We start from the raw sequence: 24,575 nt of genomic DNA, 5'->3' as shown, positions 1-24,575 counted from the left end.
TTTACACCTCCCTTGTCTGTCTGTCTACCAGATTCTTGTTTCCACTCTCCCTCCTGCCTTTGTTCTCCACTCTGCGCTGCAGTTTCACAGCAGGAAAATCTGATGAGATGTGCACTGAAGGTGGTTCTGACTGCTGTCCTACCCTCTGTGTGTTTCCCTTTTGCCTGCCTCTCCCCCCCCCCCCCCCCCCCCCCCCCACATTCTGCACAGCTGCTTACCTACAGAGCTGGGGATCCCCACTCCGCTCACTGCTGCACACACATTCACCTTTAGACTAGAGGAAGAGAATATTAGGAAGAGGAAGAGAGAGGGAGAAGATTGTGATAACTGTTTCCTTATTGTACATGATCAACACATTATTAAAGCCCCTGAACACCCACACAGGTGTTTTCAGTTATTCTGGGTGATAAGACCTCTGCTTGGGTTGGAGGTGGGCGGGGCTTTGATGAGAATTTGATGGGGATTTATGAGCTCATAAATGTCCGTCTACCAATAAGAATGATAAAGGTGCACTTAACAGGTGAAACAAAGCTAACAGGAGACTCAGGAAGATGTCAACCATTCACAGTAGTCACACACATGCACGCATGCACGCACGCACGCACGCACGCACGCACGCATGCACACACACACACACACACACACACACACACACACACACACACACACACACACACACACACACACACACACACACACACACACACACACACACACACACACACACACACACACACACACACACGGTGCTGAGAAGAGGTCTAATCAACTAGTTAACTGAAAACACCTGTGTGGGTGTTCAGGGGCTTTAAGACACCACTGCTGTCTATTGACCCACATCCACAGTGACAAAGTGAACAGTGGGCCTCTAATGCTGAGATATTTACCCACTCACGATACCATGTTTTTTTTTTCTCCCCAAAAACGAGTGCAATAATAAATCTTACAGGATATTATTACACCTATACACCATGCATGCTTCATTACATAAGAGTTACTATACAGTGAGAGTTGTTCATAAAATGGCTTGGGGAAACTTTTAAATATACAGATGTACAAATTTTGGTATGGTTGCTTCATTTGGAAGTTTTGTATTCGTCTTTACTTTGATTTCTCTTGTAGGTCACAATTACTGCACATCATGCTGTTTTAGTAATTTAGTTGTAGAAATGGAGCTCTGAAAATATGATTTGAATTGGTCTAATTTATTTTAAGACTTTCACTGTGTTCAAATTTCAAATGTATGCAGTGCTTTCTGAATGCAATGCAATGAATATGTTAATTTGTTTGTCTTGTCAGTCAATTCACACTTGTCACATTTGTTAATCAGCGTAAGTTTGTGGTGAATGCACATCAAAGATTAGGTGCTGGTCACAGCAGTGACTTATTTTGAAGAAATCATGACCGCACACTTAACTCCAATGATGTTATTTATTCATTGCAGACATTTCGACCACACTATTCCTTCATATTTGTATGCATGACAAAGTCATAACAATACAAATCATATAACTATTAATACTAGAAATTGCCCATAAGCATGGCATTTATTCCTTCCTGTGCTCTGGGGGGCAGTGGGAAATACAGCTGAGGGCCCTGTGAGCCCCTCAATTAGACACAGACATGGGAGACTTGAAAACACTTCTGCATTTCCTCAATTTCACTGTGTATGTATGCATGTGTGTGAGTGTGTGTGTGTGTATGTTATCACCTCTTTAATCAAGAACAGGAAAGTGACTCCCACACAGGGAACTCTGCACTGTTAATATGCACTAATCTGAGGAAGCTGACCGACGCAACGCTCCTTTTTTTGAAGACTAAGCAAAATGACGCATGGGGTAAATTACTTCATGATTATTGTTTGTTTGGTTCCAGTCCTCAAACCCCAACATCCAAAAAGCAGATGTTGTGTATGTTTATTAATAATTAGGATTCCCATTAGCTGACATAATTATAAAAAGCTAGTTTTCCTGTGTTCTGAATGAGCGGGATGCAGCTGTGAGTTGTGCTGAGTTGTGTGTGCGATAAAATACAGTCTTCTATTTTAAACAATTGCTCCCTTAAGTCATTTTGACCCCTCCAGGTGGTTTCATGCGTCTTTAATATGTGTTGCATGTAAGCGTGTGTGTGTTTCGTGTTTTTGGGTGGGTGTTGCTCAAGTGTGACTCTAATAAGCACTGTGTGTCAAACTTAAGTGTATGCAGTGCGGAAATGACCCCCATTTTACTGACAACAGCTCTGCTGCTTCGTTAGTCATTACTGTATGTAATTTTCCCTAAAATGCATCTGTACTCCACGACCATACACACTACTAGGCAGCCCTTCCTGCAAACAGACACACATAAATTCCTTTCCCGACTACCCTCGGTCCACTTAATGAGTAAGAACGTTCAATTCAAGACTGGTATTTAAGTAGCTGCCCCTCCTTTGCTGCCACACCTTCATCCACCTACTAGCGCCGGTGTATGCCCCTTAAGTATCACCACCAGAGCAAAGCATCGGATTCTCTGAAAAATGATTTTCACGATCTTTGAAAAGAAGGTTGCTTTTTGACCACTTGGAGGCAGCAGGAACAAGCTGTGAGCTGCGAAACAACACAACATCGACATACGTATAATCCACCTCTCAACGTTTTAGCAAACAGTTGCCTTTACACATCTAACAAATACGAAGCAACACTAGCTTTTGAAGACACATTTCTGTCCACCTGATGAATATACGGTAAGTCCAATATTCACTCTCTTTCAGCTCTAATTTGGTCTCCACCAACAAGAAAAACATCCTAATTTTTAGTTTTGAAATACTCCAGTAAGTTCACCAGCTGGACCGAAAATAAAACAAGTCGCCCTGGCCATCTAACCCATATGAGAGAAAGAGTTCTTCAGGAATGTGGTTCAATTGGTAAAGTTTTAATTGTTCTTTTAATGTCAGCAAGTATTGACCATGTTTCATGCGGTCTGGAGATGAAGGCATGTTATGGAAATATCTGGGAATACGCCAAACAGACAACGGAAACAGCTGACTGGTCATGAGCATGTTCGCTGCGTCAGAACATATTCAGCAAAGGTGTTTCCATATCACTTTACAGCACTCTGAAAAGGCGAAAACCGCCTCAAGCATTAAAACCTGTTTGCACAATTAAGTAATCTTTAGATTTAGCGAATCTTGCTGTTTCCATACAGCACAGGGTATTGATGATTGCAACTTTGCCAGAAATGTTAGTTTGTATGAAAATACTGTATAAATTATTGACAAGAAAACAAGCTACGTACCGATACAAATGTCATTTTTGGCTACCATCTTTGTTTGGATGAGGGAAAAGAAGCCTAACTCCACTGTCTGTTACAAAGGCTAAGCGAGCCCAAAACAAACCTAAAATGGTACATGGACTGTATTTATTAAACACTTTTCTAGACAAATGACCACTCAAAGCGATTTACAACACATGTCAGCATTCACCCATTCACACACACATTCATACAGGGATGGTAGAGGCTGCTGTGCAAAGTTCTCAACAGGAGCAGTTAGGTGCTCAGTGTCTTGTTCAAGGACAATTATTTTATCTACATAGTTTTAAGAGTCTTTGAGGATTCTGGAAATACCCTCAAAACAGCGGTCAGTGTTGTTAAATGACCCTCTGGGTTTACAAAGATTGCTGGGTAATTATTTCCCCCATTATCTGATGCTTTATCTTGCCACTCAAATGTAATGGTAGTACATGAGCGGCACAAACTGGAGCTAACAGCCTCCTTCATGCGTCTCTCCAGCTCTCACCGCAGGGAAACAACTAAAATGTCCAAAAATCTTCACCCCTCTGAAACAACAGCAGTCTCAGACATCCCTTAATACTACAAGCTGCTGTTAGACTCTCTGCATGAGTGTGTCCGTCTCCAATGTCCTATCTGATTCCATACCTCCCACCAAAACTTTATGGCGGTTTATTTAAATAAGCTGAGTTATGTTTTGACAGAATTCCACAGTTTAGTGCTTTCTATCAATCTGACCCAAACCCTGATCCCTTTCCACTCGCCGCCAACACTCACACACCGCTACGTGCACACACAGACACCATGATGGCAACTAGCCGAGCGCTCTCCTCCCGTCCAAATAGTCCGACGGCGGTTCCAGCCCCAATAAGTTTGGACCAACAATAGACTGTGGCGAAGCAGCAGGAGCCTCAAGACCAGTTCCCCTCAACTAAACTTACCCCCAGACTGTTCAAAGCCAGCATGCTACCCGCAGGAACAATAACATAATCAAAATAGAATTATGCTGTTTCAAATGAATGGCTGGGTCTCATAAATCTGCCATTTTATGATACAGTATAAGAAGATTTCTTGTGCGGCTCTGGAGTTCAGTGCAGCAGTGGGCCTCATTAGTCTTCTTTAAGACTTTGATCCCCTTTAGCTTAAATTCACCTGCGCACACAAGCACACGCACACACACACACACACACACACACACACACACACACACACACACACACACACACACACACACACACACACACACACACACACACACACACAAACACACACAAACACACACACACACACACACACACACACACACACACACACACACACACACACACACACACACACACACACACACACACACACACACACACACACACACACACACACACACACACACACACACACACACACACACACACACACACACACACACACACACACACACACACAGGTCTGTCTCCAAAAACTACAAACAAATGAGACTGAGTATCTGGAATGGACTGGAAGTGGACTGGAAAAGTGATTCAATGAAATATATCCATAGACTTTTGCAAAAAAATCTTTTTTCTGTCTTTAATAAAAATGTTGATATTTGGCGCCACTGTGTCGATAATGTATTACAAGAGGAAGCAATACAATATATTGCCGTGACGATGTTTTGCCCGCCCCTCGTGTTGATGGACGCTATTGCCCCACAATGCAATGCCAAACGGAAGTGGGGGATAGTCTACACACAGCTGGAAAAAATTACAACAAATTGTAGACTGTGGTGAAGAGCTAGAGGAACACTGTAGAAAACAGAAAAAACTAGAAATTCTTTGGAAAAACATTTTTGCTTGTTTGATTGTCAGTGGTGCTCCAAAGTCAGCATTTGTCAAGTGGATTAGGGTTAGTATCGTGAAGTACATTCATTTCTGTATTGTTTTTATTCATTGACAATTGTATATTTTCTGTTTTTTTTTTATTTAAACTTGCAAATGTGTCTTTGAAATTTTTTTTTTTCAGAGAGACTATCTAAGCATGCTCTTCTCACCAGGTAACCATGAAATCAGTTTGAGGCAGGTTACATTGTCGGTCATCGGGGTTCAGGATTCTGGGAGTCAAGATCATTGCTGCTTCCACGGAAACCACAGCTCGAGACCTACATATCAAAAACACACACATGTACACACACACTGTTACACGTTTTGACATAAGAAAACTTAAAATCCACATGTGTGTGTCTTACTCTGAAAGCATTACAAATTACACCTTGTATATTCTTACCTGTACACTGACACCTCGCCGGCACCGAATGCCCCCACTATCAGATCTGCAGAGAGAGAGAGAGAGAGAGAGAGAGAGAGAGAGAGAGAGAGAGAGAGAGAGAGAGAGAGAGAGAGAGAGAGAGAGAGAGAGAGAGAGAGAGAGAGAGAGAGAGAGAGAGAGAGAGAGAGAGAGAGAGAGAGAGAATAGAGAGCTTCAAAGAATGCAACAGATGGGACTGATTTCAAGGTTTCCAGCGATCTTCATCGAACACGCACGCGCACGCACACCACACACACACACACACACACACACACACACACACACACACACACACACACACACACACACACACACACACACACACACACACACACACACACACACACACACACACACACACACACACACACACACACACACACACACACATACTGGGATATAGCCTTGACATTCTGATATCTTTGCTTTTCTTTTCACACATGACCCAGCTCAGACTAAATTCATAAACAAAACATGTGTAATGCATGTGTTTACGAGTTTATCGAGCCTGTGTGTGCATGTTCATATGTGCGCGCGTGTGTTTGAGTGTGCTGCGGACAGGGACCCCACGCTGCATTCCAGTGCCATTAGGAAGTTCACATTGTTCCAATCACATTTCGCTGAGCAACAACATTTCCCAACAGCTCCTAATTGTAAGCAGCAACAAATCTAATCTATATGTGATTTTTTATTTGTTTTCATGGGTTTTGTGATGAACACACACTCTTAATTGGCTCTCATGATTTTAAAATAGAGTCTGGTATTTAATGGCTGCGGTTCGGGGACACATTCCATTGAAAGCCGCACACACACACACACACACACACACACACATACAAGTGCTGATTAAAACAATGTGAAACTGAAGAGAGGCACTTAATGGATACAAGCCTTCACTGCCAGATGCAGCAAAACTACGTTGTGTGATCCCGAGAATAAGCTCATGCTGCTCGGTAAGAGGCAGCTGTGATTGTTTTCATTATTAATTATTTAGGATTAATTAATTCATTCATTGTTTGGCCTATAAAATGATAAAGAATATTATCAATCCATCCGCTTGTCCCTAACGGGGTCGCGGGGGGACTGGAGCCGATCCCAGCTGACATCAGTCGTGGGGCGGGGTACACCCTGGACAGAACGACAGTCTATCGCAGGGCACATAGACAAACAAAGACAGATAACTGTGCACACTCACATTCACACCTACGGGCAATTTAGACTCATCAATGAACCTAACACGTGCATGTCTTTGGACTGTGGGAGGAAGCTGGAGAACCCAGAGAAAACCCACGCAGACACAAGGAGAACATTCAAACTCCAGACAGAAGGGCCCCAGACCGGATTTGTACCAGCAACCCTATTGCTGTGAGGTGCAAAAAGAACACCATTGAAATCTCCCAAAACTTGATTTTTTTCAGTTTACGCTGTCCTTAAATTGACGCGACTCGGTTGTAAAAGCTGTTGTAACCTGCTGCAGAAAGCAAGCTGGTGGAAGTGTACTCTGGTACTCTTTGCTTTCCATTGGCTGTGTCTTTCCTCTCCTGTGTTAAAGAAGAAGGGGACTAATGGAATCTGAGAGAGACACATCTGTTTCTGCCTTTGGCTGCAGTCTCTGAGTCCCCCTGAAACCACAACATTAAACATTTAGGCCCTGTCCCTCTTCCCCTGGGGTGTGCTATGTCACTATGTGAGTGTGTGGCTCTGTGTGTGTGTGTGTGTGTTGTATCGAAAAGCCTGCAACGAGAAAGGACCTCAAGATGTGGCTTTTGTGGGGCAGTTGGAGAGGTACAGAAAAAGGGGGAAAAGAGCGCAGCAGGAGGAAAGGGGGTGGAGATGATAGAAAGAAAAGGGAGGGCAGAGGATAGTGCACTTGGCCTTTAAACCGCAATCTGTGAAAGCCATCAGAAGCAAGGTGTGTTTTGAGCAGGAGAGAGACAGAGAGGCATCACCTCAAATTCCTCCGTCCATCCCGCTGCTGGGGTTGTGTGACTGGAAAATCCAACTCGATACAGTGGTTATCTCCGCACCTTATCCTCACTCTTTTGTTTGCTCTCAAAACCACAGCATGACATGAGACTGATTTGTGGATAGGGCACCATTGGGGTTAAGTGTGTGTAAGAGTGAGTGAGTGCACGGCTGCACCCAGAGCTAAATCAAATAACGGCCCACTTTCCTTTTCATGTCAATTCCATTTCCTTACGCACAGGAAAGCTTTCCTGCCACCGTTGATTTGAGGTTAGTGTGCGCATGTGTGTTTCTTTGTATAGCGGAACACCGAACCATACCCACGCACAAATGGGCTGACACACCAACGTGTAGACACTCACATACACTCCACTCATTGATGGTAGGTGCAGGTATAGCTTGTAATTGAGCTGCTTTAGCTGACGGTGTCTCTAAAAACACAACCTCCATCTAGAGTTTAGACAGACTGTCAAGCTGTCAGGGGCTGCCTGCCCTGACTGCCTGTTTGGCTGCAGGGGACTGGCCTCCATGATGAAATGCCAAAGGTCAATGGCACTCAACAAAAAAGGGGGAGGTTTTAAGAGAGAAACGGAGGGTTTATTAATCCTACGATGCACATGTGGGATTTTAAGACTATTTGGAAACTTGCCGGAGCATCTTTGACACTGCAGACAAGCGGTCTGCAGTGTCAAATTGGCTGTTCCAAATTGGGGAGGATTTTCTTAGGCCTGACTTCTATGGCAGGCTATGTTTTAAAAAACATGTATGGTATCAAACTTTACTACTGAAGGAACAAAAAAAGTGCAAAAAAATTGCCCCAAAAGAAGGAAAAGGTACAAATCTCTTTGACCTATTTTAAGCTGTAAAAAAATGAAATTCAGAATGAACCGTAAATAAAGATTGCCACTAACAATATGAGTAGACATGGAACCTAGTAATACATTTTACACCTACTTACCAACTTAATGACCAACCTAATGACCCCTTGCCACCGCACACATGCAAATCACTGACCCAGACGTGTCTCTGTGTCTGAGACTCTATCAGCGAGTCGTGTGATTGACAAGTAAAACATTGTCAGTTTTTGACCTTTGACCTCTCGGCTGAATCTGAAATGCACCCTGAGGTAATCTGACCCCCCTTCTGATTCACTGTTGACCCTAACCTTAACTCTAGCCTTTAGCCTGAACCATACTATGCTTAGTACTCTGCATAAGTGAAACATCAACTCAACATAATGGTCTCAACCAACAGTTGCCTGTAGTTTAATGAAACTTAATTCTGAGCAGTAGATGCTAGATAAATGCGGGGGACATTTTTGCTCCTGTTCTGCCTTCTTTGTAATCTTGTGTCTCATTTCAAATAAAACCACAAATAAATAACATAATCTTTTAGGGAAAAAAAGTAAATCAAATAAAAAAGTGGAGCTTAATCATAATCTTCCTTCTCTCTGTGTTTCTGCAGTAGACTATGACATTTAACTGCTATGGGAGCATATGGCAGGCCTTCCAGACGCCTTTGCAGTCCTCTCATAATACTGATCAAACATCTCTGGCTCCTTTGAACAGTGTGACTTTACTACCCTGCTAACGACACTCTGTGTGTGTGTGTGCGTGTTTCACTTCCTTCGGCCCGCTCTGTAATGACAGATGACACAAGCGCTGCATGTTCGCGCACGTGTGTGTGTGTATATGCGTGTGCATGTTTATATGGTGTGTGTGTGTGTGTGTGTGTGTGTGTTGGCTGACAGCTATGCCACCCGTGAGTTTCTACTCCACTTCCTCCTCCAGCAGCCTAAGAGTCAACCTGTAGCCCCTGTGTGTGTATTTACTGTACAATGTTTTTAATCCGGAATCTCTGATTTGTAGTGGGTCTGCACAAGGTCTAGCTTTGACCCGGAGCCTGGCACACGCTCAACACACACTCTTTAGCCGCCAGTGAAACTGATCACAAGCCACACATGTGAACGTGTGTGTACTCCTGTGTGTGTACTCCTGTGTGTGTATTTTCCTTGATATCTTGTTTGTGGAATGAAGAAATATGTTATTATAGCAGAATGAAAAGGAAAAAAGGGGGGAAAGGGAGTGGAGGCGAAGAAAAGAAAAGGTAAAACTAAACAAATTCTCCTTTTCAGCCCACTCTGTTGAAACACAAAGCCAGAGCAATGCTGAAAGCAAAGTAGCTCTAAATTAGGGAGAAAATTGGGTAGTAAAACAGTGGTTTACAGACCTGCTTTGTTTCAAATTGAAACTCTTGTATATTAACAGCTTTACACAAGAAATCCTCCTTTTTAGGCTTCTTAGGATTGTAGCGGGGTTTCCAATGCATTTTGAAAAGTCAGGAGATGGGAGTGTCTGGTAAAGTAAGTAGGTGGCACATAAAGTATAAAATTGCCTGCATGTAATTTGATTGAATGCTGCTTTGTCTGCTCACATTTTTCGGGATATGTGCCGAAGCTTAAATGTCTGGCAGACTGAACATGCGGATAATGTATTATAATACTTCTTTCGCTCTCTCTCCCTCAATCTTGTGTTTTCTCTCCTTCTTGAGTATTGTAAATCCCTAAAGAATGGATGCGGCAGCAGTTCATTGGCACTCATCCCTATACCCCCTTCTTCTGACTGATGACTTTACCAGACAACAGAAGCAGAGCAATCCAGGAAAACATGGGGATGGTAGTGGAGGAGAGCAAGTGGGGGGGTATGAAGTGTGGAGGTCGAGAATGAAGAGGAGGGAGGCTGTAATGAAAAGAGCTGGGAGGAAAGCGGAAAAGTGAAGGAATGCTTCGAAAGAATTTTGATTATTACATGGGGAGTTGAGTCGAGAAGGATTGACTCGTTGAGAGTGTGAGTATTTACCGGGATACTGATTGTTGTCCAGGTCTTGGCCTCCTCTCAGAGTGAATCCATATCCAGGCAGGCCGCCACCGGGTGTCCCGGCTGCTCGCAGCTCCTGGCTCAGTGTTAGGCCTTGCGTGGATACGTCTCTGTTGCCGTTAAAGATCAATACCCTGCCTCCACGCTCCTCACCTCCGAATGGACAGCCAACCGCCACGTCTAAGGGATGACATACACACATACGCATGGTTTAGACATCAGCAGGGTAAAGGCCCCTCTGAGACAGAAGCAGAGGAAGACATACAGGTAGAAGGAAAGAGAGAAAGAAAAGAGCTTGACCTTCCTTTACCTGCACTGGGGGACCACGTCAGCATGGTCATTTACCTCTTTTCTTTAATTCCCATTTGTTTTACTCATCTCTTAATCTCGTCTGGCCTCTTTATTTATCGGTCTGGGCAATGTTTAAGTCATTGCTCTAATTCTTGGTTACCATAGTATTGTGGACACATTTGGCTAAATAGCAATTACAAGCGACAAATGGCATGGCTGGCAACACGTCTGTCTGGGTCTTAAAGGAAATACAACGGTATGTTTATTTGGTTTCCTACAGAGATTGATATCAGGTGAGACGATCAATGCCACTGTCATGTGTGTCCATTCAATATGAAGCTGTAGCCAGCAGCTTGTTTGCTTAGCTTAGTGGGAACAACTTGTCTGTCTGTGTCCAAAGGAAAAGAAAAATCTGCTTACCTTACTTACTGTATGTAATATGACGTGTCTAGAGCCAAGCTACTTTGAGGCTGTACTTAGACATTAACAAAAAAGACATACCTCATTAATAAGCTAGCTTTATGGGTGCTAGCTGGAATTTAAAAATCTTGGACAGAGCCGGGCTAACTATTCTAACTATATGCTTCCATTCGTAATTGACCGACTTCCATTCGTAATTGACCGACTCCAGCTTGATAAGCTATAAATCTTCTTATCTAATTATTGGCAGGAAGGGAAAAAGTGTTGAAAACATATTGAACAATAAGTTTAAAGCCCCTAAAAACCTTTCTAACTTTGCCCACTATTGTTTTTGCTTATAGTAAGGAGATGACACAGACATACATGAAAACACACCATACCGCAAGACCCCTGTCCTGATATGAAAAGCCATAGATTATTTTACCATACAAACATATTTTGTTGTTTGCTTTTTAACCTCTTACTGTCTGTTCATCACACTGTCCTGCATAAAAGTATCCCTAACTGCCCAAACACCTCTAGACATCCTGTTTGTCTCCAGACCCCCTCTCTCTCAGCCTAAACAACTACTTCCACATGAAGCAGATTGTGGGGTAGAGGGGATAAATGCAACCATGTGTGTATGCAAGTGCATATATGAGCTTGTGTGAACAAGTCTGTATGTCTATGCTTGGATATGTGTACATAAGTGAATAGCGGTGTAAAAAAAACAACTTAAAAAAGAAACCCCTTCATAATGTAAAAGTCTCTCATGGGCATTGCTCAACGGCATCCCACACAATGCAGACATCCACAGCAAAATAGTAGAACACCCACTGTGATCACTGAAACACCAGAACTATAGGAGATGTTACTCACAGACAGAAAACATGGTGACTTTCTGTGAGCGATGGAGACAGACGGCCAGTGTTGGCTGATTGAAATGAAAAAACAAAAAGAGCCATTGGCTCATTGAATTAGCTAAATTGTAAGGTTTTCTTTGCACGGCTGACTTTCATGAAGCGATGAAGAGGAGGGGACATGAGTATGGTTCTGCTTTTATGAAGAATTCTAGAAATGGAGTGATGAAGTCTGTTATGGGAGGAGGAAGAGGCTCAGTGTCATCACAGACAGGAAGGGATCTGTCAGTGATTATATACGTATGCACACACACCCACTCACACACTCTCACACTCACACACACAAGGGCACAGGTATATTGAACGCAGACATTTGACATGCTGCTGAAAACCCTGATCACAATGTTGCCATGGTGACGCGTAATCATAATGCCGAATAATGAAATCATGCACAGACACGGACTTTTACTCATTAGATTAACTCTCAACAAGTCTACTCTGTGCATGTCACTGCTGACTGCAAAGAGGCTCCATGTCCTCCTCAGAGATAGTCACATCCTGACAGACAGCCTGATGTGATTTACAGTATGTCTCAGGCCAGAAAAAGATTGTGTATTGATCCAATGGTTATTGATCTGATGGTTAAAGGGTTTAAAGAGGTGGGGACACACATTAACACAGGCTGACCATAAATAAATAAAACATAAATCAGTGGGATTGATGTCATACTAAGGCCTAGATGTGCAGCACTTTTGGGCTGCAGGCTGTCTGGTATGTGTGTTTGTGTGTGTGTGTGTGTGTGTGTGTGTGTGTGTGTGTGTGTGTGTGTATGCCTTTGTCCAATCAATGTGAGGATAAAACAAACACATTGAAGAGGAATGAACTCTGGGCTGCAGGACAGAAACTCCCAGATGATTTTATCTCAGGGCACATCTGGCGAGTTAAAAATAACTCCCAACACACACATGGTCTTATCCTGGATCATCACAGGAGGAAACAGTTCACACAGACAACCTTTCATCGCCACACTTCCTGATTGGCTGAAGAGCTTAAAATGTTCTCAAGCAGCAGCATCTGATAGGATTTCCTCAGTCGGAGACAAAACAGTCCACAAGGCACGGGAAGCACAGAAAAAGCTCTGTCTGTTATCAGGTTTACCTGAATATAAAAGGTGCACATGGGGCAGACACGTACAAGGCCAGGAGGTTCATACACTGGCACACAAAATATCTAAAATGATTTAGTTAAATTTTTTTCACTTTTTTTGTCTCTCTCATCTTGCATATATATATTTTTTATCTCACTTTCTCTTTCTTCTCTGTCTGTTTCTGTCTTTCATCCTTTCATCCTCTCATCATACCATTATATCCATCCTGGTTGATATCTCCTAGGGGTGCTATAGCTGTGCCGAAACGCCCGAAGGTGTGTGTGCCGGTGAGGGAAACAGGTTTGGAGAAAGTGAGCGGTGCCATCTGAAGGTACAGGTACACCCTCCCCACCTCTCTAGGTTTGCTCTCCATCTCTCTCTCCATGTAGAGGGGCGCACCGACCAGCACATCGTCGGTCCTGTGGATATAAGCAGTGGTTTCAATGCTACCAAAGACAGAAGAGAGTATGTGTATACAGCGACAAGGACATGGTCTACTTACCCATCTCCATTCAGGTCAGTGACAGCCACTGAGTAGCCAAAATAGGAGGCCATCTGAAAGGTAGACAAGAAACGTACATGTAAACGCAATATAATTACATGGTTTTCATCTGATTTAATTTTTATCCTCATTCAAATTCAAATCAATTCAATGGAAAATGGAAGAAAATCCATATCAGCTGGAGCCCACGGTGCAGTAGTTTATATGCAGCTGTGCAATATGATAGACTGTGACTGGGCTGTATTGATGCTCCCACCTGTTCCCCTGTGAAGTTCTGGATGAAGGTCAGATTGGTGGAGTTGATCATTGCCACCTAAACCAAGCAGATAGACTGTCAGATACAATATGCTGTGACTAATAAAAGCACCAGGCTTTGTCCTCATAGGACTCCAGGAGCAAACATGGCCTTGATTCTGACAAACAGGCACATGAAGAATGCAGGAAAAAAGTTAGAAACCGCATTAAAAAAAAGCTTTTATTCTACTGAAACCCTGTTTCTTTTCCCTGCCTTCCCCCCACCACCACCATCACCATCTTTGTGCCTTTCCCCCTCATCTCTCTCTCCTTCCCCCCATTCTAACCCCGGTCGTGGGGAGAGACGTTAGGGGGAGGCTGAGAATTCCTTCATAAGACCTAAAATAACAACCACATGGAGACAGCCGGGGGCTACACGTACACACATGCACACACACTCACACATGCAGAAGGATACACGTTGACCCAATCACAGATGTCTCAAAGACATACTAACCGGGGATAGACTTACGAACACAGACAGATGAGGATGTGTAAACACAAATATTGAATCACAAGCTTTAACGTTAGCTTTCATGCACCCCTGAATTGTCAGATTGGACACAGAAGAAACCTATTCAGGGTTGACAGCTACTCCAGTTTACACTCAGTGCACTGTCTGTACAGGAAGGAGCATTCTCGCACCAGCTACAATGTCCAGACATAAAACCGACACTGTTGTAGTGTGTGTGTGTGTGTGTGTGTGTGTGTGTGTGTGTGTGTGTGTGTGTGTGTGTGTGTTTGCAGTGTGGCGGGTCCTGTGGTTGCACTACAGGTTAGGGTTAGGGGTCGTGTGTGTGTGTGGAGAAGGGTTGGTGGGGTTAGGTGGGGTCACTGCCCTCCACATGCAGCGGAAGCTGTGTGTCATTAGGGAGGATTGACACTGTCAGCCCTGGGGACAAGTTCCCATAAGAGAACACTATACATCCTACGGTTTACATAGAAGCACATACAGTACTTGTCATAGCGATGTAATTACATAATGTGTACAGTAAAAGCTGTATACCTATATGAAAATACTCAAAGCAGATTAATCTAGAAGACTTGTGTGCATGTGTGTATGCAGCAAATAGCCTATACTGCACTTCTTATCTCACTCGGATCATAGATTGCCACAAATACATCATACAAGAAACGCCAAAAAACAGAAGTAAAGGCTACAGAATAAAAAAGTAAGGAAAACCCCAATGTAATGTTTTTCAACATCATCCATCAAAAACAGTTGCAGGTCCTTGGCAGAGAGTCTACAAGTCTCTGGAAATATACTGAAGGGATGAATATAAATCCATCCAATACAGTGTTTTGATGATGGTGGTGAATATATAAAACTAAATCTCCCATAGGTGTTCAACCGCACTGAGATCTGGTGACTATGAAGGTCTCCTGGGTGGAACCAATCCTATATGAAGTTGGGCTCATTATACTAGCGTCACCTCACGTCCAGAGGGGTCAAAGCCCTGTTTGTCATACCGATGCTTAAAGGATGCCAAATACGTTTCAGTGTTACTTTAGTCGGCAGAAACTAAAAATGACAACATTTTTTTTCTGGCAATTGGGCTGTGTTGTTTCATACTCACATATCCAAAGTTCTGTGCTCCTCTTGGTACTCCGGCTATCAGCTCTGGGAAACACAAAAACAAATAAAGATTTCAATAAGAGTGTGTATGTGTGAGAAAGACTTAGAAAGAAAGGGCTCAACAGAGGCTTGCCTCAAAGGCCTGGAACCTCAAATCCCCTACCCAGCCCACCCTGTCAGAAGGGCCAAGTGTTGCTGAGAACACTGAGTGATTGGGTGCTTTCTGCTTTTGTATTGATTGATGAGTGCGGCTCCGTGGATGATCTGAGGGACCCACCCAGAGAGAGAAGACAGGCCCCCCCCCTCCTGCCATTCAGCTCTACCCAAAAGGCTCCATCATGAGCCCATAAACCAGGACTTCCCAGCTCCATCTTCACTTAGAACTACCAGTTACGACCAGTTCTCCAGTCTGAAGAGGGATTGGGAACAAGACCACAACAAGTTTCGTACCACAACACAACACAACACGACACATCAACGGGCATGTGTAACCTCTTAAGGCTCACTTTAAGACTCTCTGACATGTGTTGTGCCAGAGGGGGTTCAGGGCCTTCTTGGGGTTGGTATGGGGGTATGTAAATGCGAGGTTGTCCCGTAAATATCCCACTAAATAGTTATTAGCGAAGAAGCTCTGATAGACCAGAAATTCTGAATTGAAAGCTGAAGTGGTAGTGGAGGAGGAGGGTCTCAGTGTGTGTGTGTGTGTGTGTGTGTGTGTGTGTGTGTGTGTGTGTGAGTGTGTGAGTTTGTGGTAGTGTTTGAAGAGAAAGCCATAAAACACACGGTTTATCTTTTCTTTAATAAAAGAGCTTACCTTTGACCGTTGAAATGACTTGTGTGTTTCATTTGTGGTGCTATCAAAATGACAGCATGTGAATGAATGATCATATAGAAATGTGGATCAAACTGCCAGACTGCTGGCAACACACCTGAGTGTGTGTATATAAGTGAATTCAAAATGATTTGAACATTTCTAGTAATGATAACTCTTTTACTTTTTTTTGGCCTCTCACTCAAAGGGTTCATCAAAGATGAACGCAAATGCACTCTTCCCCACCTGCACTGTCTTTAATAAAATGACACTGTGCGTCTGGGTCTCTTTCCACCTAATAGTTCAAGACCGGAAGAGATTGTGGACTCACTCTAGACCTGAAGAGGTCTGTAGAGTCTGCCACTAATCATTCTAATCAGTCAGTATGGAGGGAAAGAGGAAAGGAGAGGAAATCCCTTTATCAGTGGTTCCCAAAGTCCTGTCCCCTCAGGGTCGCGACCCAGACATGCAGAGACAGTTCTCATTACTGCCTCTGAGTTCAGACCAAGACACTGTCACCCAGCTGTCCGCTCCCTATCGCTCACCCCTCACAGCTCTCCTGGCATCCCGCTGGAGAGCATGAAGAGAGTGTTCACCCCAGCGCCGTGGGGTGCCTGCTGACGTTGTTAGTGAGTTAGGGATTCCTCTGGTTTTGCATGTGGTTAGTTTAAATGAATTGTTGGCTTTCTCACCTTGTTCAGAGTCTCCTGTAAACTCCCCCACTGCCACGGAATAACCTAAAGAGAAAACGGTTGCACACGATGACATATGGGTGAAATTAACTCCGTCTGCAATTCTCTGTGTAATCTGTATGTGATGTTAGTAATATAATGTATGACGAATGAATGTACTTTAGTTTCTGTCTGTTTAGTAAATGCATGTTACCAAGGTAGCTGTCGTCGTGTGTGTCTTCGGCAGCTCGAGTGTGTTTCTCTCCTGGAACCCGTCTCAGCACTGCCTTCAAAGAGTAACCGTTCAGTATCTCAGCTATCCCCGCTGTCATTACCTGACCTACAGACACACACACACACACACACACACACACACACACACACACACAAACACAAACACACACACACACACACACACACACACACACACACACACACACACACACACACACACACACACACACACACACACACACACACACACACACACACACACACACAATAGATAAAAACAAACACTCAGGGTGAGAGAGTCACATCTGTTCATGGGCCAGTGGTTTCAGCTTCGACCCCATGAAGGGAGAACCGCTGCCCTCTGCCATAGAAGCCTACTGGAGCTGACACATCTACTCCACATGAAAGATGCACAGTGCTAACGACACATGGAAGTCTCCTTCCCTGAGGAAAGCTAAAATACATCGCTGGCAAAGGGAAAAATACTCCTATGTTACGTTAAAAACCCTAAAGAAAAGGCCTTTCCTCTGCACAGCGACAGATTCTGAATTATAGGTGAGCACACACAAACAGCACCCTTCCTCTGCTGTTGAACAAGAGGTCAAACAAACAAATGATTTTTATCTACGACTGCCCTCAACCTTCCATAAATCCTCTTTAATGTGTGCGCGCGCTGACGGGAAGAGAAAATGTGCCCTCTTAACCCTCCCTCCACCCCACTCCCTCTTCTTCTCTCTGCACACTATGAGTTTATCTCCCAGAATAACAGATCACTATATCAACTCATTATTAAACCTCCATCTGATTAATGAGACACCGAACTGTTAACACAGATGCATAGAAGTCGAGGCAGCTAATTTGAAATGTCCTTTACACTACCAGAGATAACAAGATTGTATATTAAAGGAGTTTTTTTTGTGATGAATCCGGCTGAAAATGATTGTTGTATATTAGAGGCCATAAAATCCAGGCTGAGTGCTCTTATAAACATTCAGAGGAAGTGTTTTAACTGAAGGCAGACAGCCTTCCCCACACTGAGGGCACAAACAGGGAGCAGTCCATTAGGCTGTCTGTGATGCCTGTCTTGTGCGGTCTTGTATTCTTGAGCATTTATTATTTAATCATATGTAAAAACAGAAGCCATGCCAAACATCAACCCAAAATCATAAAGACATTGTGTAACAGTTTCAGAAATATCCATCACTCTTCTTCACCACTTTCTCTTTTTTTTCTCTTTCCTTTCTAAACAAATGAAGTGCTGTGAAGTGACAGATGAGGGCTTTTAAAGAAAGGGGAAGAGAAATGTGTTTGTGCAACTGATCAGTAACTGTCTCCTTGCTCCTTACACACAGCTGCAGAACTCCTCTAAATTTAGATAACACACACATATACCCTCACACACCTGGACATGGGGGAGTAGCGCTGCGCTTCAACAGCTGAACCCTGACACACTCTAGCTGTGTCTACACCTATTAAGACACTTCATCCCTCTGCTTCGACTAGTCCTGCATATCCGGTGAGCTAGCTGACCTAAACGTAGCTTTCAATGAGAGGAAGATTTTTCATCTTCTTTCTCCGTGTCTGACTCATTCCCTCACTTCTCATCTTTCCCTCTCCCGCTGCGAAGTGTTTCTGTCATCTCCTTAACAACCCTCCCGCTGTCCTCCCTGTTCTTATTCTCTATCAGTCTTTAAATTCTCCCCACCTTTCTGTCCTTCTTAACTCTGTAGCCTGCCCTTGAGCCTCTTCCTCTCATTGAAGCTTTTCCAAGCCCCTCTGCGCTTTATCATGGGGCAGAGGGGCAGTTCCTCCACACTCCATTACCCCCCGATCAGCTCATTACAGAGCCCAAACACCCATTTCCTGTTACACTGTTACAGACAGAGAGCGGCATGAAGTAAAGGAGCAAGGGAGGGAGGGGAAAAAGTTAAAGAAAGCGGCAAAGAAAGAGAAAGAGACACATTTCTTTTCCACCCACTCTTGTAATGTAATTGTAGATTTGGCAAGTGAGTCCATGTGCATGTGTGCATATGTGGGCTTTTCTGACTGTTAATCTCATCTCCATTCTCTTCCCTCATTTGAACACCTTCCCATCTATGAAATCATTGCAAAATAGAGACACGGTTTACACAATGTTGCTGCAGTTACCTTGCCAGTAGAAGCTTCCAGGTCCTCCTACCACCAGCATTCCTTCCTGGAATGAATACAATTAGTTGGGGTTAGTCTTGTGACAGATGTTTGTGTGTGTTTGTTTGAGACTAGAGGGGGGATATAACGTGTGTAGCTGCGTGTGCGCGCACATAGGATTCCTGCTGTCATGCCTGTTAACATCCTGTGGAGAATGACAGCTTCCTGTACAGGAGGGTAGAGTTGGATCCTGAGACAGAGGTTAAAGTTCTCCTTGACTTTACAGTGAAAGAATGTGTATGTGTATGTGTATGTGTGTGTGTGTTTGGTCTATTGTGTTCAGAGGCGATGGGTCACATCAGGAGTGAGAGCTCCTCTAGGGACAAACGTGCTCTCATCTTCCAAATGTCCATAAATCGCAGAAGGGAGTCTTGTGTTTGAAGAAATCCCCTCTGCTTGCACTCTGACAGAGGACAAGATGCATGCAGGGGGTTGTCAAAGCGATAGTGTACAACTCCTGCTGCAATTTTTACCTTGGTGAAATCGACACTGAAGCCAGCCTGGCAGAACCCCTGTCCCTCTGGGTCTGGATCATCTAAAAAAACACAAGCATGTCTTTCAAACACTATAAAAAGCATTTTAATTTTAAAGCACTCAACTAACTTTGCAGAGAGCATCACATTAGATTAAAGCATTTTACATACCTATGAGAAAAATGAAGAAAAACCTGTTACAGTTTACATAAAAATGTAGAGCCACTGAGGTGTACTGCTGTTCCTGCATTAAACTGTGCATGAACACACAAAATGTATGTGCACATAATAAATTGTTCTCCGTTTTAGAGGCACCCTGAGGTGAAGCTTAATGATGCGTAACGACACACGTGCACATATAAACAAAGCGTGAGTTATTGTAATAGTCTGAGTGGTCGTAGATTCATGTTTACATGAAGCAAAAAAATCTGTTGGCGGCACAAAAATCATGCTTAAACACATACTAAAGAAATATTTCCTCTGCAGCGTAATCCCCCCCTTGAGAACAATTGAGTTTACAATGTGATTATTCTAGTCTTCATTAGTCAGAACTGACACAAACAACTAAATAGAGATCTTTAACAACCTTCAATTACAAGAGGGGGTGTTAATATGAATCTGTCTGTATGTGAGTGTGCGAATGGTAAGGGGTTCTTATGCAGAGCGGATGATGAAGTAGATGATAAGGGCTGTGTTTGATTCGCTGTTTACGATGTGCCACCTGATAGCCTCCATTTCTCCTTATCACACTCTGCTGGTGCCTCATATCACTATGCGCGGGGTGAGAGGGGTCGCAGCAGGAAAGAAAGAGAGAAAGGAGAGAAGTGGGGGCTGGCCAGGGGGTTGAATAATCTCATGAATCCCATTTGAAGAACTGAAGACAGAAAGAAGAGGAACAGAGAGAGAAAGCCGAGCCAGTCTGTTGGCCATTTTCGTCATTCCAAACTCATTCCAAAAATACACTTTTCCTCAACTTTTGGCTTTTTTTTGTCAGGTTTTCGAGATAGGTAACTCTGAAATTTCTACCGCCAAGAAAATCAGTAAGGTTCATGGTGAGAAATATTTTTTGTGTGTGATTTGGGTGAACAGAACCTTTAAACTTGAGGCCTATATATATATATCATAATTTATATGTTGACATAAAAATGAGTGCACCATAACTTTGCATCATATATTACAAAATAGACTGATGGAAGACACAATATATTTGGAGATGGTCTGTTGAGGTCATTGTTAACTTGTGTTCATACTGTGACAGCAGGGAGAGAGAGAGAAAAACAAAAGGAAATGAGAATGGAAGGCAGTAAAAGGGAGATAGAGACAGTTGGAGACGGGGCTGCCGAGTGACTCACTGGTCCTGCAGGGTGAGTACTCTGCGTAGGCGCTGAAGTTCTGGACGGCCACATAGCAGGTCCCCACGGGGTCCTTCTCCCCACTCATTTTCACTGTCCGCCAGTGGTAGAGAGGAGCACATGCCTGCAGAACAAATAACACTCTGAATCCCATTTAAAGGAATACTAGGCTTAAAAAAGAAAAGGAGCGTCATTTGTGTAACCTGTAGTTTTCAAGCATGTACTATATGACGATACAGGTGTCACATGTCTGATATCAACTGACGTCATGTCCACTCACCACGACTTTTCCTTTGTGTGTCCTGACCGATGCTCCAAACCACTGGTGCGACTTAAACTCCAGAGGCTCTCGGGTGCGGTTTACCTTTATCATTCTGTTGTCTGGAGAGTGACAGAGACAGGAGGGAAGTGGAAAAGACATAAATAAGAGAATGAAAGAGACATTTCATAATGACGCCAGTAAAAGCTGATATTGACTGCAGTAATGGGCCTGTAGCTCTGCCCATGTGAGTGGAAAGCATTTGTCCTTGATAAGCCAGAACAAACAGCAACAGTCTTAAACAGGCCTATAACAAACATCAAAACAGCATTCGCCCCCCAGAAACAGACATTTGTCAGGATGCTGGAGGTTTTTTTTCAGTCAAAGCTTTTCCTATAAATTGTAACGACCATTAAGACTCGAACTGTGCCTGCCTACACACACACACACACACACACACACACACACACACACACACACACACACACACACACACACACACACACACACACACACACACACACACACACACACACACACACACACACACACACACAACACACACACACACACACACACACACACACACACACACACACACACACACACAAGCTTGTACGTGCACATTATGAGCCAACTCACAATAAAGTGTCAGATCTGGTATGAGTCCATTTGTGTCTTTGCTCTGTTGTATATACTGTGGCGTTATTAAAGACCAGCTGGGTCCCTTAAGGGGCACACAGACCTCTCCAAATTAAACACCTTCTTTTAGCACAAGCACACACTTAAATAGGTGCACACACATGCACACGCACACACACACACACACACACAAACACACACACACACACACACACATGGCAGGTGTACAGTGGATTGTTATAGAGTTAATTTGATTCTAAATCTATTTATGTTTTTCATGTTTGCATGCTTTTATAGAAATACTTCTAATATCTTAGACGTCCCATATTGTAAATAATTAACTTCTGTACGGTTACGTCACACCTCTACTATATATAGGTAGAAAGTTCCGCTACAGTCATTCTATAATGATGGTGCAGAGTGCAGATGCATAAGACCAAGTAATGCTGACCAATCAGAGCAGACTGGGATCTTACAGAAGGGAGACTTAGCAGAGGACTGACTATAGTGTGAATATCTCATATTTGTCTGAATGTAAAGGACATGACCAAGAAAAAGAGTGAGATTAAAACATCAAGTTTGTTTGAAGACAGGAAAAAGAGAGATGTAAAAGAAAAACCCCTTATTTCTATAAATAATTATATGATTGACACATGCATCTTTTCCTGGCAGACTAAAAAGAAAAGGATGAGGTTTCTTTACACTAATCATGGACATGCAATCACTATCAACCCCTGTCTCAACCCCCTGCTGCAATGGCACGACTTGACACATCTGCATAACGTCACTGAAGCCACACACACACACACACACACACACACACACACACACACACACACACACACACACACACACACACACACACACACACACACACACACACACACACACACACACACACACACACACACACACACACACACACACACACACACACACACACACACACATGGCTGATGTATGATGGATATTAACCAGTACAGTGTGTACAGATGGTCACCACTCTTGCTGTTATTTCCTCAACAGTGTATATGTGCCTCCTAGTCTGGTCTAGACCCGAAATAAAGGGTCTGCTGTAACTCCAGAAATATCCACCGTGGCCATTGTCATCAATCATCCATCCATTCTAGTGAATAGATACACACAAGCAAAAGACTACGCACACATTTGCTCCCTCTGTGTTTATTCTTATATTTCCCAAACCTGAATTTTTCCCCCAAAACACTTCACACTTTAATTAAACCCTTTGTGAGAAATAACACATAATTAACTTTGGGGGAAAGACGAAGAAAATAGTCTGGACTTTGGAGGTATATCCTCCTCTCCGTGGAGCTTTAGGTCAAGTAGAACAACAAAGTCCTGCTGATCAGCTTATCAGCTGTTTCATTCATGCTTCAGCAGCTCATTGGTACATCAGCTGATCAGCAAGCAGCTGTCGCAACATGCAATCATATTCATGTGCACACGGCGTATATAACATGGCATATAACATATGAAAGATCTCTGCTGATGTCCTGTATAGTGTAAGTATAAGTTTCTGCTGCAGCTTCATCTACAGCTATAACTTCCTAACTGAAACTTGAGCTCTTGATACTGTTAACCCTGCAACAATATATCGTTCATGTGCAAGTATTTTTACAACTGTCTCTGAATAATGTTGACAGAATACATGTTGCAGCTCAGATTCATTAAGAACCAACTCTGGAACAAAAGGTCAGTTCCTTCTCTGTCTCTCTTTATTTGGTCCTCGCAAAGATGATTGAAGTCCTTACGAAAAGAGACAGAAAGCAAAGAGAGGGATAGACTGATGGAGAGAGAGACAAGGGGCGGGGAAAGGAGACTGGGATGAATTGGCGAGATCTAATAAAAAGCAGACCTCACCCAATCCCCCTTTCTTCGGAAGGGGAACCAAATTCCCATGTGCATACAGTTTATCCCCCCATCGTCTCTTTTTTCTCACTTGCCCTCTCTCTCTACCTCGATCACACACACTTTCTACTCAGATGGAAAAAGCGTGCATCAGAGACATTAGACTCACAAACACGGGCTGATTGAACAGTTTACCTTGATGATGATATATTGAAAACCATAATCAACATATCACAGATTTGTACCAGAAAACCCGCCAGCCACCTTTTTTGTTAGATGAAGCTGATGAGACCCATGTGTCTTATCGCTCTCTTTTTTTTATTGTATGCAACAGCACATGCGCCAACTCATATCCACACACAAATGCCAGAAACACAGGTTACGAAACTCAAGTGGTTCCAAAAGGAGTAACATCTGGGGGCACCTATGGCTTTTTTTCTGTTGTTGACTAAAATATTCCTCATAAAACAATGACATGTTTTGAGCACGTGTCTCACAGTCTGACCAAATATAACAGTAACATTATTCCTTCCCATGCCCTGTAACAACACCAGTCATTTAAAATAGGAGTCTATGGAGCATTTTACCCAAAGGATCCCACAGGAAGTCTGTCATGAATTT

At 43.3% G+C, this 24,575-nt stretch overlaps 1 protein-coding gene across 1 annotated transcript in view; it reads right to left on the bottom strand.

The window, feature by feature from the left end:
• itga8 (integrin, alpha 8) overlaps nucleotides 1-24,575 on the bottom strand; it is a 41,291-nt gene that overhangs the window by 15,812 nt on the left and 904 nt on the right. Inside the window, 14 exon segments of the mRNA XM_083919143.1 lie at nucleotides 219-274; nucleotides 5,293-5,400; nucleotides 5,526-5,571; nucleotides 10,370-10,567; nucleotides 13,298-13,503; nucleotides 13,587-13,639; nucleotides 13,843-13,899; nucleotides 15,458-15,501; nucleotides 16,960-17,004; nucleotides 17,153-17,278; nucleotides 19,321-19,366; nucleotides 19,833-19,894; nucleotides 21,185-21,308; nucleotides 21,465-21,565. Of these exon segments, the coding sequence (XP_083775269.1) occupies nucleotides 219-274; nucleotides 5,293-5,400; nucleotides 5,526-5,571; nucleotides 10,370-10,567; nucleotides 13,298-13,503; nucleotides 13,587-13,639; nucleotides 13,843-13,899; nucleotides 15,458-15,501; nucleotides 16,960-17,004; nucleotides 17,153-17,278; nucleotides 19,321-19,366; nucleotides 19,833-19,894; nucleotides 21,185-21,308; nucleotides 21,465-21,565 (1,272 nt within the window).

Source organism: Echiichthys vipera (genome assembly GCF_963691815.1).
Source record: "Echiichthys vipera genome assembly, chromosome: 8".
In the NCBI taxonomy this organism is placed as follows: Eukaryota; Metazoa; Chordata; class Actinopteri; order Perciformes; family Trachinidae; genus Echiichthys; species Echiichthys vipera.
The sequence above is the reverse complement of the archived record's forward strand: the minus strand, read 5'-3'. Positions and strand labels throughout refer to the sequence as shown.